Below are 19,960 nucleotides of genomic sequence, written 5' to 3'. Positions count from 1 at the left end.
GAACTTCTGGACAGTGAGGACTTAACTTCGCGTAGGCCGATGCGTGGCCGGCCGCCGATGACGTCACATGCCGTGCTTGTTACGATGGGGATCGATCGATCGGTGCCTTAGTTACCGTGGCGTAGGAGTAGCAATGGTCAATGGCAGCGAATGTCATGGCAAGCAAAGACAGGGAGGTAAACTTGAGTTTAATTTGGATTTTAATTAACTCTGTGTGTGTAAGCACCACAGCAGTTGTTACTTCAATGTAAGCGATAATTTGTGGAATGCATGTGAACATTCCGTACGGGCACGCACTACTTCCGGATGGTGATGACTTTATGTATTCTCATAATTATTTATCGATTTGTTATGCGCATTTATAAACACAATGCCCCAATCCAGTCGTAGTTTATGAGAGTGAAGGAACGACCTGTGTGGTTGTTTGTGGCTCACGGTTTGAAAGTTTTTTTTTTTTTTTGGTTTGAACGTATGGCCACGCGAGAGCGAAGGAACGGCCTGTGTGGTTGTTTGTGGCTCACGGTTTGAAAGTTTTTTTTTTTTTGGTTTGAACGTATGGCCACGTGAGAGCGAAGGAACGGCCTGTGTGGTTGTTGCTTCTGGCTCACGGTTTGAAAGTTTTTTGTTTTTTTTTGCACGTATGGCCACGCACGTATTAGTCGGGTTAAATATCCATACCAGTGTGACGAATCGGCTCGTTCTGATATAACCGTGAAAATTAACGATTTTAAGAGTGCACATTATAAATGCACGTTTCCCAATCGGTCCGTAATTGGATTTTTTAAGTCAATTCACTCGCACTTAATGGCAAAGTCCCGTACCTCGAATGACCACGTACAGGTTTTTATGAACAAAATGTTTATTACCATAGAGAATGGGAGGGCGGAGGAGAGGGACGGACACACACACACACACACACACACACACACACACACACACACACACACACACACACACACACACACACACACACACACACACACACACACACACACACACACTTCCCTGTTCGGAATCATGATGAATATTATCTGTCTAATCTTATTCATTCACATGGGAGTACAGGGAAGACATGGCACAAGGTTAATGAAACAGATTGGAGAATGTAATCTGAGCCGTAGGTGATGATTTTTTTAAATTCTGAGACCCAGCTTCACCACATGAACAAGCATGAGTGAGTTGAGTGGACAGAGGAGGCAATATATATATATATATATATATATATATATATATATATATATATATATATATATATATATATATATATATATACATACACACATATACATACACACATATACATACACACATATACACACACACATATGTTGTGTCGCAGGTTGTGACCACAGTGCGGTCATTGTTGTTATCCGATAATACACATCACTGAATATAAATAGACATTAATAATGTTATTCTACAACAAATACAGCAATATAATCAGTAAACAATGCTACAAAATCCAAATACACATCGGCCCAATCTGATACACCACTGCACAGTGCAGTGCTGCTCCCACACAAGCGATCGACATCCACTTAGACCCTTCGAGGCATCTACCAGCAAAACAAATTACAAAAAAAAAATGAACATTAAGTTTTAATTCAACAAATCGTTTAAAATTATGAAGATTCAATGCCGATTCAGAAACAAGATGTCATCAGGTTTGACTGGCCGACTGCCCTGTTTCCTCACGTATAAAAATCTAAATATAATGGAGCAAGTGTATGTGATTATGTACGTACGTACGTATGTATGTATATCCACTCCTCACCCATTGGTTGGACAGCTGACCTGACGTCACCCATGATTGTTACCTGAAATACTTAACCTGAAGTACCCAGAGGACGTAAAATATCTCCCCCCCACCCTCACCCCCCAATGACCCAAACGACCCCGAGGATCCAAAAGACCCAGAATATCCTGAAGAACCGAAGTAGCTAAAAGATCCTTAAAGAACCTGAAGACCATAAAAGACCCCAAAGACCCTTAAATACCCAAAAGACTGCGAATAGCCAAAAATGCCCCAAAAGACAGTTAAACTGACGTACCCAGAAGACTCAAAAGACCGAAAAGTCCCAAAATACCGGAAGACCCAAAAGACCGAAAAAACCTGAAGACCCAAAAGACCCAGGGGGTCCAAAAGAGTGAGAGAACCCAAAGTCACTGTCTGGCACCATGGAAATTCTGCATAATGTAAAATGTGACTTCAGGTCCCTGCTCGCCACCCCCACCACCACACCCAAACTCTGTGCTACCCTCCACCCTCCCCCTTTCTTCAAATCCTCAACCCTCCTCCCAACCCAACATCCTCAACTTCCGCCGCCCCCCACCCCAACCTTCCCTCAAACACCTCAATCCCAACTCTGTGCCTACCTCCCCAAGCCAACTCTGTCATCCCCTCCCCCTTTCTTATTCAAGTCCTCACCTGCCCCAAACCCCAAGTACTCAACCCCCCTTACAACCTCCAACCTTAAGTCCTCACCCCCCCCTCCCTCTTCCAATTCTTCGTCCTCCCCTCCCCATTTCTTTCTGTTCTCAACAGCATCACACAAAGATACACAGGGAACTTTGGCACACGAGGAGGCCATTCGGCCTATCATGCCTGCATTGTTCATGTCCCCTTTTGTTAAGAACAATGTCAAAAGTAAATAAAGACAGAACATTAAATTCACAATTACTTCCACCTTTATTCCCTTATCCATACTACAATTCAAGGACCGGTGTTTGTTTGTTTGTAGCACTACTCCTCCTACAGTTGTGGGCCGATTACATCCAGACTTGCCACATCCATCCATCCATCCATCCATCCATCCATCCCTTGGGACCATACTCTGTGCAGAGCGTTGGTGATGCCTAAGCAGTCTTCTTGGCTATTGGGCACAATCCTGGATGGGACGCCACTCTGACACAGGATACCAGCATGCTGGCATTCATTTTGCCCACCTCGGAAGGATGACAGGCAGAGTCAACCCCACCTGGTATTAATTCAACAGCCAAGTGGGATTTGAACTCAGGATGCAAAGATCCCAAGCCCATCACCTTAACCATTAAGCCAACACCAGGCAACATACAATCAGCATGACCCCAATTCGTGTAAAGGGGTTATTTTTTTATCTTTGCCGGTGGTCTTGGGGAGGGGGAGGGGACACAAATTCTCTATGTAAATGTGTATCATGTGACGCTGCCTCCAAGTGGGGGAGGGTATTTCAAGTCTCCACCATTTACAGGACAGTATTCCAATCCCCATGTTTTTCAGTGCAGTGAGGTGTTTTGAATTATCAGCAGTCCGTATACTCTTGCTTCATGCACATAACCTCATGGGTTTTTTATTTATTTGTGCCTACACAGAGTTGTCAGTTGCCTATACACCGCCCACAAAAAGGTATGCGTCAGAAGAACATGTTGCATGCCTGGAACAAGATCGCCCGTAGAGCGGGTACTCAGTTCGTTATAACAATGAACATTCAAGTTTACACTTCAAATTATCAAACAAATTTTGTAAATTTGAAGAAGACAGGTGCAAAGCAAGAAGAAAAAATAAAATAAAATAAAAGCAATGTTGTTGAGGTTTCAGTGGCACACTCTCCTTTCAAACCGGCAACAGGCATTGATTGATATTTACTGTGGACACAAGTCAGCGAATCAAGAATGACGGCAATGGCTTAGGGCAAGCGCCTTCAGTCTTTACAAGTCACCTGGTCTCGTCACATACCTGAGTGAAATGAGAACATCCAGTCCTGTGACACAATCAACGTGAAAATGTTCCGACAATAATTTTTTATTGATCTTTTGAAACAGGATGCAACAATGTGTGACTGAGCAGGGTCCGACCATATTATTGGAATGGTTATTGACGAGAACCATGATGGAAGAAGAACACACTCTCCAACGAGTAGTTCATTCATAGGTTTGAATCAAAAGAATCCTCAGAGCAGATGAGGATTTCCTAGTTTTAGTCCAGGATTGCATTTTAACCCAGTTTGTAGAGAAGCCCATGAGGGGAGTGTAGTGTTCGACCTCCTTTTAAGTAATGATCCCAACATGGTGGAGGAGGTGGAGGTCGGGGAGCATTTAGGAGCAAGTAACCATAATATTGTGTGTGCAAATATTCTGTTAAAGGTTCGAGTTCAGGATGGCAAACTTTGAGGGTATGAGGAGAGGATTGGGTGATGTAGATTGGTTGACTCCAACAACAGGACAATCAGCATCAGAGAAATGGGAAACCTTTAAGGACCAAATGTGTTGAGTGCAGAGTGTGGACATTCCAATGAGGTGTAAAACTGGAACCAGAAAGAGGTCAGGGTGATTGAGCAGTGAGATCAGGAACACTATTTAGCAGAAGCAGAAGGTATTTATTAGGTATAAAATAACAGGACTGGAGTTAGATTTATATCACCATCGGAGTAAACAGAGACAAGTTAATAAAATAACTCGGCAAGCCAAAAGAGAGTATGAGCAGGACACGGCTAAGAATATTAAAGACAGTATATCTAGACTTTAAGAAGGCATTTGATAAGGTACCACATCGGAGGTTGTTAGCCAGAGTGAGGGCTTGTGGAGTGGCTGGTCAGGTTGATAATTGGACTGTAAACTGGTTAAGTGATGGGAAGCAAAGAGTGGCTGTGAATGGGAGGATGTCTTGCTGGGAGGATGCAAGTAGCGGGGTATCTCAGGGACCAGTACTCGGACCATTGCGATTCAATATTTACATCAATGATTTGGATAATGGGGTGAAGAGTAAGCTTTCCAATTTTGTAGATGACACAAAGCTTGGAGGTGAGGTGGATAGCAGAGGGCGTGGTGAACAGATACAGGAAAGTATTGATACTTGCATAGATTGGGCAAAAGATTGGCAGATGTAATTTAACCTGAACAAGAGTAAGGTGTTGGGGATGGAAAAGAACAATAAAAATAGAGATTACAGGATGTAAGGGGTAATTTTGGAGCGTGTCACACAGGAGAAGGATATGGGGGTGGTAATAGATGTGGGAGGTAAGCAGGCAGCACAGTGCCAGGCAGCTGTAGGGAGAGCATACAGGGTTTTAGGTTGCATTTGGAGGGGATCATTTATAAATCAAAAGAGGAGGTGTTAACATTGTACAGGAATTTAGTGAGGGCCACAACTAGAATAGTGTGTGCAGTTTTGGTCACCACAGTTCCAGAAGGACATAGACGCCATGGAAAGGGTTCAACGCAGGGCTACTAGATTGATTCCGGGCCGAGCCAGACTCAGTTATGAGGAGCGGCTGAAGGAGACAGTTCTTTATACACGAGAAAGGAAGCGGTTATGAGGAGATATGATAGAGATGTCTGGGTGTGCTCTGGCTTTCAAAAGGAATTAGCCACTGTGGCTAATCCAGGTTTAGAATGATTAGCCACAGGAGAAAGGAAATAGCCACATATTTTATTCAAAAGTTTTTTTTTTAGCAATATGAAATGATAAGTTAATTTTAAGGCGGATGTGTGAGTTTGATGGGTGAGGTTGGTTGGATGAGTGACTTGGATTGTTCAGATTGGTTGGATGAGTGAGTTTGATGTGTGACATTGGTTGGATGAGTGAGTTTGATGTGTGAGATTGGTTGGACGAGTGAGTTTGATGTGTGAGATTGGTTGGACGAGTGAGTTTGATGTGTGAGATTGGTTGGATGAGTGAGTTTGATGTGTGACATTGGTTGGATGAGTGAGTTTGATGTGTGAGATTGGTTGGATGAGTGAGTTTGATGTGTGAGATTGGTTGGATGAGTGAGTTTGATGTGTGAGATTAGTTGAAAGAACGACCATCAGGGGAGGTGGTGATTGTGAGGGATGGTGAGTGAGTGTGTGTGTGTGTGTGTGTGTGTGTGTGTGTGTGTGTGTGTGTGTGTGTGTGTGTGTGTGTGTGTGTGTGTGTGTGTGTGTGTGTGTGTGTGTGTGTGTGTGTGTGTGTGTGTGTGTGTGTGTGTGTGTGTGTGTGTGTGGTCGTTGTGCCTTTAGTAGGTGGTAGTGGGGGATGGGGGTGGTTGTGGACCAGGATTGGACCAACCTCATGCCAGTCAAACTCACTCATCCAACCAATCTCACCCAACAACTTCACTCATCCAACCAATCTCACACATCAAACTCACTCATCCAACCAATGTCACACATCAAACTCACTCATCCAACCAATCTCACACATCAAACTCACTCGTCCAACCAATCTCACACATCAAACTCACTCGTCCAACCAATGCCACACATCAAACTCACACTTCCAACTAATGTCACACATCAAACTCACTCATTCAACCAATCTCACACATCAAACTCACTCGTCCAACCAATGTCACACATCAAACTCACACTTCCAACCAATGTCACACATCAAACTCACTCATACAACCAATCTCACCCATCAACTTCACTCATCCAAACAAACTCGTCCTACTACAGGTACTACTACTGATTGTGTCAAAACTCACCTGGCAACCACTGACCCAACGAAGCATGTAGCGCCGAGTAGCGCCGAATCATTCCGGGGGGGGAATTTATTTTTTTTTCAAAAAAATTAAAATAAAATTTTGAGACGAGAATCATGGGAATCATGCGTAATTTCGGTCCATTTTTTTTTCTAGAAACTAGTTTAAAACTACTAAAGTTAGTATATATAAGCCTGTACGAAATCACGCGTGATTCCCGTAATCAAAACATACAAAATGGCGGCCGTCTCGGCCGTCTCAACGAAGGTTGAATTCTGTGCTAAAATCACCCAAGTTTCGTCTAAAACTGGTAAAAAAAAACCCCACTAAAACATGGATTAGCCACAGTGGCTAATGGGTGGTTTAAAATATTAGCCACAGGTAATGGGGATTCGCCCTGTGGCGACGTGGTGAGCGGCAGCGCACACCCAGGATGTTTAAGATAATGAAAGGTGGAGATAAAATAAGTGAAGATTAATTATTCAACAGAGTAGACAGTGATAGGACCAGTGGCCATCGCTTGAGAGAAAGAGGAGAGTTAAGACGGTAGTAAGGCAGGGGTCTGTCACTTAGAGAGTAGTTAAGGCATGGAATGGCCTCCCTGGAAAGGTCGTGGCAGCAGAAAAAGTAGATAAGTTTAAATTAGAATTAGATAGATACCTGGAAGTAATGGAGATAGAGGGGTATGGGGATGTTGATATGACTTTTAGGTAGTTTGAGCATTGATGGGTGATTGTGTGCGGAGTGCTGTTGGTGGGGGTCTTCCCAAAGGGGGGTTGTTTTTTTAACCGAGCCCATGCCCCCTCCCCTGAGGAGAAGAAAAAAAATATACATGTGCAAAAAAACAAAGAAACCACAAAAACTTAAAATAAATAAATTTTAAAAGCCCACAAAAACACGATTTTAAAAAATAATAATATTAAATTTTGCATTTTCTTCTTTGCATCTTGTGTTGATAAATTAGTGTGGCGTTTACGTCGAGCAGGCATGATGGGCTGAATGGCCTCCACCTGTGTCTGATTTCCTTGTATAATCACCATGGGAATAAACATGAGATCTCAGAAGAGGAAAGAACACAACATTATATTATGTGAGGGATATTTCAGTCACTCCTGGGAGATCGATCAGCTCTCTCCGTGCCGCAGGCCTGTTTGAGCAGAACTGACCAGGATTAATAATCAACAACAACATGACATCTCACAAACTGACACGCGATGTGCATGGAGATGCAGTATCTTGGAGCACATCATCCTTGAAAGGAAATAAAATTCTGACTGGCTGTCCTATTTGGCAACATTTGCTGGAAGACAGGGATCCCGCAGTTTCTTCAAAAGAAGAGACCATAAGCGATGGTACTGATGGTCCTCTCGAAATGAATGAACGAACGAACTAACCAGCCCAGGTATATTTGCTTATAAATAACAATTGAGGCATGGGTGACTCCTCCACGAGGTTTGTATCTTTTCCACATTAAGCTAAAGTATTTTCCGGTGTATAAACCACACTTTTTTTTTTTTCGGCAAAAAAGAGGTAAAAGTTGGGGGTGCAGTTAATACACAGGTATACAAAAATAAATAAATAAATCGATCTTTAAACCGATCAATGCTGAATTTCAATTACATCCCAAATGAAAACTTTTGTCGCAGTCGGAACTGCTGTTAAGCTTAATTCCAACATTTAAATGTTGAAAATCTGTTCAGGTTGAGAGTTTGCAGAGTTTTATTAAGTGTGCAGAAATTAAATAAATCATGCTCGGAAACACACACAAACACCGAGAGCTAAGGGGTGTGGCTTGTGTATATATATATATATATATATATATATATATATATATATATATATATATATATATATATATATATATATATATATATATATATATATATATATATATATATATATATATATAGAACCTCATGGCTCCGAAAACGCCATCAATCACAAAAGAAGAACACCTGGTCTCACATCAAAAGAAGAATGATTCACAACAGCTCGAGTCTAATAATGGAGCACCCACCTCAAATAAGTTTGTGTGCAAGCTTCCCTCGTATGTCCTGCTCAAGAGGAAGACACTGCTCAAAGACAAGTTTCCAGCCGGCGTCATTGTTCGTGTGCAGCAGAACGGATGGAGAGACGAGGGACTGGTCGTGATGACTGTTTTTACATGCATCATTTTCAACATGAACATCCGAAGCAGGCAGAATTAATCCTCCGAGCTTGTTCCATACATGCTGACGCTATGGTAACAAATGCTGGATAGTGGGGCGTGGTTTAAAACTAGGAACAACCAATCAACCCCGAATACTTTTCTCTACGAGGGCAGGAAATGGATTTAAAATGAAGGAGAAGAATCTCACGAGAGTGAGGTGCCATGTGGGACGGTGAAGCTTTAAGAAGTACCCGTGCTGCTCGGTTCTTTTGGCTTTCTTTGGTTCTCTTCGTTTTCCCTCGTTTCTATTAGCGGTTCCAAACTTGCTTCCCGCAGATTACTCACGTCGACCAGACAAACTTTCTTACGTCGCAGGAATTTGTATTCGACCCAGGTTTTGAGGAACATTTACCTACATCTCAGTTGAACCACTACAGATGAACTTTCCTATTTCCCAGACTTGGTATTTTCATCAGTTGAAAAAAAAAAAAAAATCAACATTGTGACGCGTTTCCCACCGGGATTTTCAACCCGCATTCTGAGAAGCATTGGCCACATGTATCTTGGTTGAACTTTCACCATTAGTCCTATCGCTACGTTGGCTGAGTATTATGGAGACTGGGAGACTGTCGGCTTTCAGCAGGAGGATGAGAAAGGTCGACTTTCTGATGATCTGTGGCTGGATCATCAAGGTGTGGGAAGAGATGCCGTCGGACATCATCAAGCAAGCATTTCTGAAATGCTGCAGCTCCAACAACATGGATGGCACAGAGGACGATATCACTTTGGAGAAGGAGACTGCAAACGATGGTGACAGCGATGGGGACTTGCTCCACCATGATTCGGACAAGGAGTTATGCGCCATCTTAGACGAGGATTTCCTCGGGTTTTGCTGAAAAGCTTCATCAAACCCAAACGGCCCCTTTCAGGGCCACAAATCCACAATAAATATGTATGACACCGGTATGAATCCCTTTTCTTACTTTTTCTCAAAACAAAAAAAAAATCCTCTTAAAATACATTTAAAAATAAGAAAGAAAAATAAAAAACTTCTTGGCATCCTCTCCTCTCTCTTCAATTTCTTGAAAATGAGAATAAGACTGTTAGACGAAATTAAGCGGACATGGGAGTAGGCATGTCATACCTTTGTCACTTTGTACAAACGTACAAACGTATTTAGATATAGATCAGAAAATAAAATGATCAATACATTCATTTCTTTTGAGGGTGAAAAACATGGGTGCGGTTAATACACCAGAAAATATGGTAACTCGTGAAAAAAAAATCTTTCTATCATTACTCCAAGGCTGCAGTTGCGAGTGGGGAAGAAGCCATTATGGAAGAAGATAACATACTTTGTATGGTGTGGAAAGGCAGAAGCCAAACTAACAGACTATCAGGGGACTGCACAATGCACGTGCTGAGTCGTTACACCATTTGAAATGAAAGACAATCGCTAGATTTAACTTTTATTTGTATTCGGTAATGTTGTGATCGACAGCTTCAACCCTCATCGATACAATCAAATGTGTATTTTGCAGTCATCGTGACAATGTGGACAATACCTGATTGCTCTTCAAAAGCTCCTCCACATGCCGGGCGTACTCTCGTGCCTCTCTCTGGCAAGACTGTTCCAGTTTCTCTACCTTGCGCTGGATGCGGTCATCGAGCAGTTTTAGTTCCTGGATGTGACATGTGAACTCTTCCAAGAGCCTGCAAAAAACAAGCGATACCTGAACGAGTCACGCCTTCAGTCTGGTTGGATTTTGACTCAAAACTCGAGGCTTGGGATTCCACCCAAATTACCAAAAGGACATTTTGGGATGATCCATGCAGATTATAAATTCAAATACATTTTCAATTGCATTCCAAAGCTGACATTACCAAATGATGTGAAGACCATTTGTATTTGTAGAGCATATCTTAAAAAGTGGAAGGCCAAATATCCATCTGCAGGTAAACAAAAATTTTTCATGAGCTTTTCCCAAAACAGAGAGGATATTGGAATTGGTCTGTGCATTAATCACATACTCACACTATACACAACTTTAATATACCACCCCCAGGCAATGTACTATGACGGACTTCACCTCTGGATAACTCCGAAGAGGCAGACGTATCGTTAAAGACAACGAACGCCGTCTGAGCCACTCGTCTGTAGACGGCTCCTCACGCCCAGCGTCACATTATGAGTTGGAATGTGAGATGATCATTACAGATGGCGTAACATGGCGGCAGCGACGTAACGGATGCCAATTGGAAGAGCAAAACAACTCTGACAGGACAAGCCAGGACATTAATTCTTACCAAGCAAGGCTTTACTTACCAATACACACATTTACAGGTGCGGCAATTCACAGTCGTATATGTAAAAAGCAGGACAAAGCTTTCATCCACAACCTCATGGAGTACTGCTCTACCCTCTGGGCTGGTACTCCTGCCTCTCACCTTTCTCGGCTTCACACGCTGTGGAAACCAAGGCATTTAAGATCATTGGTACGTATCTCCCGCGATGAGGCTGAGTCTTTGGATCTCTCACTCTCAGCACAGGCAGGTCGGTGCTCTTTCTGTCTTCTCGTCTCCTCTCTGATCTCGCTCACCCCCTCCCCCATTCTGTCTTCAATCTGTGCCTCCCATATTTCCACAGGGAGCTCAAGGTCTGCCAGCAACCCCCTTCTGGTAAACTACCAAAATCACGAATCGCTGCTCACCTTCATTCTTTCATTCCTCTTTTTTTTCCCGCCTTTGGAACAAACTCCCACACTCTCTTCAATCCCATTCATCCCTCAAGGTCTTCAAAACAGCTGTTCATCACCATCTCTTATCTTCCCCCATCCAAAACCATGATGTTTTCCACCCCTGTTAATTCACTCCAAACCCACCTCCTTCAAATTCCCTGCTTTCCTTCCTGAAAGTCCCTGTAATATCCATCTTGTATTCCCCATGTACCCCACCCCATCCCTCTCCCTTCCACAGACCTCCTAATGTCTCTGTTCCCCAATGTTTTGTGCTTCCCTCTTCCACCCCTTTTGTCTCCTGATCCCTTTGTTTATACCTTGTGTGTTAGCTCCAAAACGAGCCTCAACATTGTATATTAAAATATATGTGTATATATTTTTAAAAGACCACGCATCCATTCCCCTTATTCCTGAAGCGAACATTCGTGCCATCGGGTCCTTGTACTGTCACTAAAAACTCAACATCAACTTTGGCGCCAAACATGCATCTGATGCTGAATGAAGAGATGGGCAAGGGGGCAATTTGTAGATAAAGAAATAAGTAAAGAAAGAAGAAAATGGGGATGTGTCAAGCCCCTGCACACCTTGCACTAGCCGAGTTGAAGTAATGCTGCCAAACGGTTCTGGTGCAAGATGTTCCTTTAGTCTGGACCCCACCAAGCAACACTCTGGTTCCTACCTCCATGCCACGAATGTGATGTGCCTCTCCGCGCACCTGTTAATGTAATGTTCGCAGCACGGACTCGGTGCGGGTTTTGACGGGGACGCAAATGTTTGTTAAGTGACAGAACATGGATCCGATGGCACGAATGTTCAGCTTAATTCCAATCATCAGCAGAGTCATGGAATCCATCATTGCAGCTGATATGAAATCATTCCTTTTCTCCAACAACCTCATTTCAGATCATCAATGTGGTTTCAGATGAGGTCACTCCACATTGAACATGCTGCTTCGAGTCACACCGAACAATGGATGGAGGCCCTCAATATCAAACATGAGATTAGGGCAGTCTCTCAAGACATATCCCATGCTTTCGATGCAGTCTGGCATCCTGCCTTACTCTCCAAACTATTTGATGATGGCATCCAAGGTCAACTCCACATATGACTTACTGACTTCCTCGACTCTCGTAGCTAACGCGTGACACTCAACTGAATCCTTTCATCTCCTCTCTCTGTCAAGGTTGGAATGCCTCAAAGCACTCTTATTCCTGATCTTATTATTCCTGGGTCCAGTCTTATTCCTGATCTTCATCAATGATCTCTCTGACACTCTGGAAAATCCTCTTTATCTCTTTACTGATGACAACCCTCTGCCAGGACACCACACATCCTTCACATCAGATACTTGATTAACAATATGCGATGAAACAACTAGGTTTAAACTAAGAATATTTCTCTTTTACCCCATGAGCCAAAACCACAACAATCTAGAATATTGTGTGCGTGTGCGTGTGCGTGTCCTCCATTACTCCAAAACCATGAAACCAAGCATAGGTTGAAACCTACGAGAACTTCAAGGGATGCATGAATTAAAATTGGGCGTTTGGGTTCATTTAAACACCCCTTTTGATGAAAATTAACAGCCTTATTTGAGTGTCCTATATCACGGCGTCATCCACGATCACCTCGCTCTCGCTCGCAGGGGTCTTAATCCGCCATTTTATTTTGCCTGCTCAAAAATGCCTCGACTTGGAACAGGCCGCAACGGTTTCTCAACGATAAAGCGTTCAATTTATTTTTCTTTTGCTTTCTTCACTCACAAGTAGGGGAATTTTGTTGGTTCTGGGACTGTCCCATTCCCCCCCATTGACTTTTATGTTAACTCAGGGAAAAACTATTTGACCCTGTCAATAAAAAGGAGTACATTTTTTCCCCACAAACAGATCTCCAGCACCAACTCCTCCTTCTCCCCCCCTCCCCCTCCACCTCTTCCACTCATCCTGCACCAGCTTCTCCACATTAAACTGTTTCTGGGACCAAGCTCTTCCGTGAGCCTCGACTATGCATCCAAAAAAAAAATATTTTTAAAACCCCCCCTCCCCCACACTATATTTTACCCCCCACCCCTCACCCCCGACCACCCACCCTTCCATCCTCTTTCTCTCCCCTATTTATATCCCCATTTAAAAAACAGTTTTGCTTCGCTTGCTGTTTTTTGCTGTTTTTTTCAGACTGCAACTGAGCCGGTTTGCCCACTTAATGTTTATATAGTTATCGTCCTAGCTTCAACAGAAAGTTCTTTTTGAGAGATTCTGGGGCTTATTGCATTTTGTTTGGAAAACGTGAGCGTAAACCCGGAAGAGGTACTCGGCCCTTCCTTCCCACCTACAGCATGTGGAAGGTGGAAGAGTACCAACACCACGTTAAACATTCTTCTGGAAAGATCCATGCCCCTCCCCACTCTCAATTCAACATTGTCGCGTCCAGGGTCCGAGTTAAAACCCGACCTGGACGGATGGCAAAGCTTCTCCCTTGAAGGCTATAACCGAGACCCGGGGAGTAATATATATATATATATATATATATATACATATATATATATATATATATACATATATATATATACACATCCACTCTCTTTCTATCGGTCGGAAGCCTCTCACCAACCACACGTGCGACCGATCTCCCGTCCTATCAGTAGTCCGAAGCCCCTCACATTGCCCCACCTCTATCCTCTTGTGCGCTCCTTCTCTTTCCTGCTCCATCGCCTTTGCTTCCGGGGCGTGGCTTCTCCTGTTTGTTGTGGTTTCAGGGATGCGTTTCCCAGATTTACTGCCTGGCTTGAAATATAAAAAACAAACATAGGGGGGGGGGGGAAATATAAAAAATAAAAAAAAAATAAAAAAAATTGCAGAGGGAAATCACGTCCAGGGGAACTAATTCTTACTCCCTAAGCTAATCAACACCACACCACCCCTTGTGTGGCGACAAGTAAAACTTAAGCTCACAGATTCCCTAACTTGGTTACATCGAGTTGCTTTCTACTTATCCACGGACCAAGCAATTTACACAATGCTAAACTCCATATTTTAATCCTTCCATGTACACCCCACAACCATTACAATATATTTACCATGTGAACATGTTGAGAATGCATATATTCCTGAATCAGAACACAATTGTAGAAAATCATTGGCAATTCGAAAAAAAAAAAAAATTCAAATGGGTGGGGGGTGGGGGGTAAGCATATATTCCAAACTATATTTGGCTAAGCGAGGTTATGCTGGTTATAAATTATAATCAATGATTTTTGTGCTCTGGCAAGTCGGGCAAAATGTGGGGAGAGTTTTAATGCATCAAACTCCACCATTGGACATAATTCTTGGAAGCAATCGGCAATTTTATAAGATGTAGAAACCTGAACCGAAAGAAAATTTTGGCAAAATAAGAAATAATAAAAATAAAACTTCATTTTTGGTTTGAAAAACTGGATTCTCACAATCATATGTGGGTTATATATTCATAGGAGGCATGATCATCAACAATTTGGTCTTATCTGTGCATATCTAGAGTAAATGTTAGTGTTGGTATGGAAAATGTATCAATTTTTTTAATATTACAAATGGCAGACATGACCCATCAGCTGTTGAGTTGGATGTCAGGGGTATAAGTATCCCAATTACTGACCCTCCAATCAACTGTGGTCCACCTTCGTTTGTGGAAACACAGGCTGCGGTGAACCGGTGGAAATGGGGTAAAGTTCCAGGGATCTGTGGCATCCATGTTGAACTTCTCAAGGCTGGTGGAAATGCTGCTATCATGTCATTGCATTCAGTTCTGTGCTCTGCCTGGAACACAGGCATCATCCCAACTGACTGGAAGAGGGGGCTTGTTGTCCCTCTCTGGAAAGGGAAGGGTGATCGCCAAGACTGCAACAACTACCGAGGGGTGACGCTGCTCTCAGTGCTGGGCAAGGTCTTTGCTTGGATAATTATTGATCGGGTTGCCACCATCTGCTTGAGCACCAGCGTCCAGAAGTCAGCTTTCCACCAAAGAGGTCAATGATTGACCGTATCCTTGCTCTTTGGGTAATCACTGAACGCAGACGAGAGTTTCGGCAGGGGCTGCTTTGTCGATCTGCGCAAAGCATTTGATTCAGTGAATCGGGATGTCCTCTGGAAGAATCTCGGTCTTCGTGGGGTGCTACCAAAACTGATCGATCTGATGTTTGAAACATTCTCTGGTACTGAAAGTGTTGTGAGATGTGGTGATACCATCTCTGACTTGTTTCCAGTTGTTACTGGAGTTCCTCAGGGTTGTGTACTGACCCCCACACTTTTCAGCGCTTGTATGGGGATTCTGGTTTCGCAGATGATGGAATCATCTTTGCAGAGATGCTGAATATCTTTATGGGGGCCTCGAAGCACTGAATGAAGTGTCGGAGCCATTGGGATAACGGGTTTCCAGGATCAAAACTAAGATCCAGGCTTTCAATGACATCTTGGATGCTGCTATCTTGTTTGTACCTGTTTGTGTTAAGGATGTTGAGGTTATGGAGAGATTCACTTACCTTGGCAGTGATATTCGCGTCGTCTCATGTTGTGAGCCAGAGGTCGACAGACATTATGAGCTATGGAGTTATGGATTCACGAGATCATGGGGTGTGGCGCTGTCGGTACCTATGCAGGATGACAAAAGTCCGAGCCTTTAAGTTGTTGGTCCTTCCAGTATTGCTCTACAGATGTGAGACTTGGACTCTGACGAGGGATTTGAGATGGAGACTTGACTCCTTTGTTACCAGGTCTCTTCAGGGAATCCTTGGCCATCATTGGTCAGGCTGTGTGTCTACCGAGCAGTTGCTGAGAGAGACCAGATAAGATTTATTATCTGTATACCGTGAGCATCAGCTGCGACTGTGTGGATATGTGGCTTTTTTCCTCATGGCTTGCTCACCAGATTCTTGAGCGAGGGAGCCTCATATGGTGAAGGAGACCAACAGGACGACCAGTGGTTGCAGCAGTTGATCGGCATCTCAAGGAGATGGGGATGGCCAAGCCTCTGCCAGGGCTTGGCCAGATGGAGGCCCCTGGAGTACCGGTGGAAAGCGGACACAGCGAAGTACTGCTCCAGCACATACTCCCATACCCAACCTGACTTGTACATGACAAGCCACATGAATATGCTCACAAGGCAGTTGTGCAAACCTTCAGAGAATGACAACCGGGCATTTCTAGTCCCCAAAGGTCCCCTCTAGCCATGTAAATAGCGATAATGTACAGGCACCGATGTGTGAACGGAATTTTCAAAATGGTTCCTGGTGAAGAATCACTTTAAAAATTCTAGTAGTCAGATATGGATCGTCACAAAAATCTAATCAGTTCATCCTCGTCACACGCCCAACTTGCCCACCAAATTTCATCCAGATCCATCCACAACTTTTTGAGATATCCTGCACACAGACAAACAGACAGACAGACAGACAGAGAGGGGTAAAAACATAACCTCCATCATGTTCGGTGGTGGATGTAAAGAGGAAAAACAAAGGACAAAGCGTTTAACAATACAAAGGGGGGGTAACAATAGGAGGGTGAGGGAGCAGTGGGGGCAGGGGACGCAGAAATCGGTGGGCTTGGGGAGGATTAATAAGTGTAGCAAAGATTACGAGTTTGACAGAACCGATCTCTTCCTCCCTGTCCTTCACTACCATGAGACACATGAGGTGGCGATTCCTGCACCATCAAAACCTGTTGTTCAAATGAGAAACTCTTTTTGGGAGGTCATTTGTTGTGCAAATCACAGGCAGATGAGGTTGGACGAAGTGAATCACACAAGACCTCAAGACTAATCTGCTCTGTTTAGCAATACACAAAATGAACAGAAATTCCATCAGAACGATAGTGTCAGGATCTTTGAGCCTGTCAAGTTACGGTAAAAAATAAAATTAAATATAAACTACCCATTTCGGCAATGCAACACAGGAGTGTGCGTGTGTGTGGAGTAGGGGTCATTACATCGAGTACCTTTTTGGGTCAAAATGATCAGCACCCTCCTTGATGCCTCCCCCGGGGCAGCGCCACGCCAAGCGTTCCACATAATCATCCGCATGAAAAGGTTCCTGAATAAGCAAAGAGAACAGGATAATAAAATGACAAGGAAACAGGGTAGAGTGCATACCTCCACCAGGTTGAACAGTTTACGTTTTGTATCGCATTGATAGGCCAGGTCTGGATCCGGATCTTCACCAAAATCGAATCAATTCATCCTTGGAGAACATCCAACCTGTCCAGCAAATTTTGTCCGAAAACATCTGTAACTTTTAGAGATATCCTGCTCAGACAGACAGACAGACAGACAGACAGACAGACAGAGATGAAAACATAACCCCTTTCGGTGGTGGAGGTAAAACAGAAACTGTGACAGAGGAATTTATGGGAGGGGGGAGGTGCGGAACCGAGTCCCCTCCTTCCCCACACCCAAACAAAAACCCGCGCCCTCCATCCACCCCCACACCCTGCACACTCCATCCACCCCCACACCCAAAACATTACTCTGCACCCTCCATCCACCCCCACACCCTGCACACTCCATCCACCCCCACACCCAAAACATTACTCTGCACCCTCCATCCACCCCCACACCCTGCACACTCCATCCACCCCCACACCCAAAACATTACTCTGCACCCTCCATCCACCCCCACACCTAAACAAATACCCTGCACCCTCCATCCACCCCACACCCTGCACACTCCATCTACCCCCACACCCAAACCAATACCCTGCACCCTCCATCCACCCCCACACCCTGCACACTCCATCCACCCCCACACCCAAACCAATACCCTGCACCCTCCATCCACCCCCACAACCTGCAACCTCCATCTATCCATGCATCCATCCACCTCACCACATCCACAACTACCTCACCACATCCACAACTACCTCACCACATCCACAACCACCTCACCACATCCACAACCACCACACCACCTCCACAACCATCTCACCACATCCACAACCATCTCACCACATCCACAACCATCTCACCACATCCACAACTACCACACCACCTCCACATCCACCCCCCCCCCTCTTCCAACCTCGCATTCTGTAAACAATAACAAGGAATGGAATTTCACCGACAGGTTGTTCTGAAGGTAAAAATGAGAACAAAGTAGAAAATGTTTGTTTCTTCAGCAAAAAACCAAAAACAACAACATGGAGTCGGAATGTCCTCCAATGGGACCCGGAGTGAGCAAACAGCACGGCGTCCACACGGAGGGTCAAACAAACCACGTGACCTCGGCCGACTCACCTCGAACAGCTCGGGCGCGGCCATGCTTCCACTCGAGGCGGAACACTCATCACCCCGCGGGAGGCGGCGCTCCGTGCGGACGGACGGCCTTGAATGGATGTGGTGACGCGCTTCCGTCCAAGAGTCGGACACGCCCCCAAGAGTCGGACACGCCCCCAAGAGTCGGACACGCCCCCAAGAGTCCGACACGCCCCCAAGAGTCGGACACGCCCCCAAGAGTCCGACACGCCCCCAAGAGTCCGACACGCCCCCAAGAGCCGACACGCCCCCAAGAGTCCAACGCCCCCACGGCACGAATGGTGATTACACGGCAAGGGCGGTGATTCCGTGGGGAGAGGAGACAAATTTCCTCCCACGATTTATTTCCAGGGGCCGCGAATGGCGACATTCCCCCAATGATTTAACCTTTTTACCTTCACAGTTCGTACAGAGAGGCCTTATCTCCGGCCCATCCGTCGCTCAGAGCGAGCGAGACCCTCGGGTTTTTAATCATGGATTCCGTGTTTATTTATTTATTTATTTGATATTTATTTATTTTGTATATTTTTATATTTATTATTTTTTATTTGTATTTGTTTATTTACATTTTGAGATACTTTGTACTTCACTATTTGACCTTTTGTCATCAAGTTTTCAATGAACCTTCATCATGAGAGTCTGGAGAAAACGACCTCAGGAGCTGTGTGTGCAGGACACCTCAAAAGGTTGTGGACGGATTCGGATGGAACTTGGTGGACTGGTCGGGAGTGCGACGAGGAAGAATTGATTCGATTTTGGTGAAGATCCGAATCCGGATCTGGATATGAGAATTATTTAATTTTTTCAGTGAAGCCTCACCATTGAGAGAAAGGTCCAAAAACGACCTCGTCCTGTGTGTGTATGACACGATACTTCAAACATGTATTGGGCCCGATGTGTTCTCGTGGGATCAGGCATGACGTGGCGGAGGTACACGCTCCACGAGGATGAGGAGGAGGATGAGGAGGAGGAGAGCAAAGCGACGCAGACGTCCAAATAATTAATTTTCTCCCTGTGCAGATTTTCCCAATTAAAACCAGAAAACCACAAGAACGTTTCCCAAATTACCACAAAGGGAATCTATCTAAATATTAATACTGAAGGACCAATTTTGTGCTCCTAGTTTTTGTCGTGTGCGTCACGTTTTTCTCGGTACTGTGACCTGAGAAGTTTGGACACGGTGTTTGTACGTCAAAGTAGACACGACCACAAATCAGGGGACTTCTTCACAAGTAGTGTACACCAAAAATGTCGTGGACAAGGACGTTTTGTAGGCCTCATGAGGTAAGGCCGTGGAGTACATCGACTGGGATCCGGCTCAAACAAGAGCCGCCACTGGTTGTCATACTGGGCTCATG

At 44.3% G+C, this 19,960-nt stretch overlaps 1 protein-coding gene across 2 annotated transcripts in view; it reads right to left on the bottom strand.

The window, feature by feature from the left end:
* Positions 1-18,712, bottom strand: part of EXOC5 (exocyst complex component 5) — a 78,732-nt gene extending 60,020 nt beyond the window's left edge. For both annotated transcript variants that reach the window (XM_085887195.1, XM_085887196.1), the window contains exons 1-3: positions 18,585-18,712; positions 17,291-17,385; positions 10,155-10,302 (exon numbers count right to left, since the gene is read on the bottom strand). In XM_085887195.1, the coding sequence (XP_085743321.1) occupies positions 10,155-10,302; positions 17,291-17,385; positions 18,585-18,608 (267 nt within the window). In that variant the 5' untranslated portion in view covers positions 18,609-18,712. The remainder of the gene's footprint in view (positions 1-10,154; positions 10,303-17,290; positions 17,386-18,584) is intronic.
* Between the last annotated feature and the right edge of the window lie 1,248 nt (positions 18,713-19,960).

This window comes from Eptatretus burgeri, chromosome 7 (assembly GCF_056783735.1).
Source record: "Eptatretus burgeri isolate ZD-2024b chromosome 7, Ebu_testis_v1, whole genome shotgun sequence".
Taxonomy (NCBI): Eukaryota; Metazoa; Chordata; class Myxini; order Myxiniformes; family Myxinidae; genus Eptatretus; species Eptatretus burgeri.
This window is presented reverse-complemented; position numbering and strand designations above follow the sequence as displayed.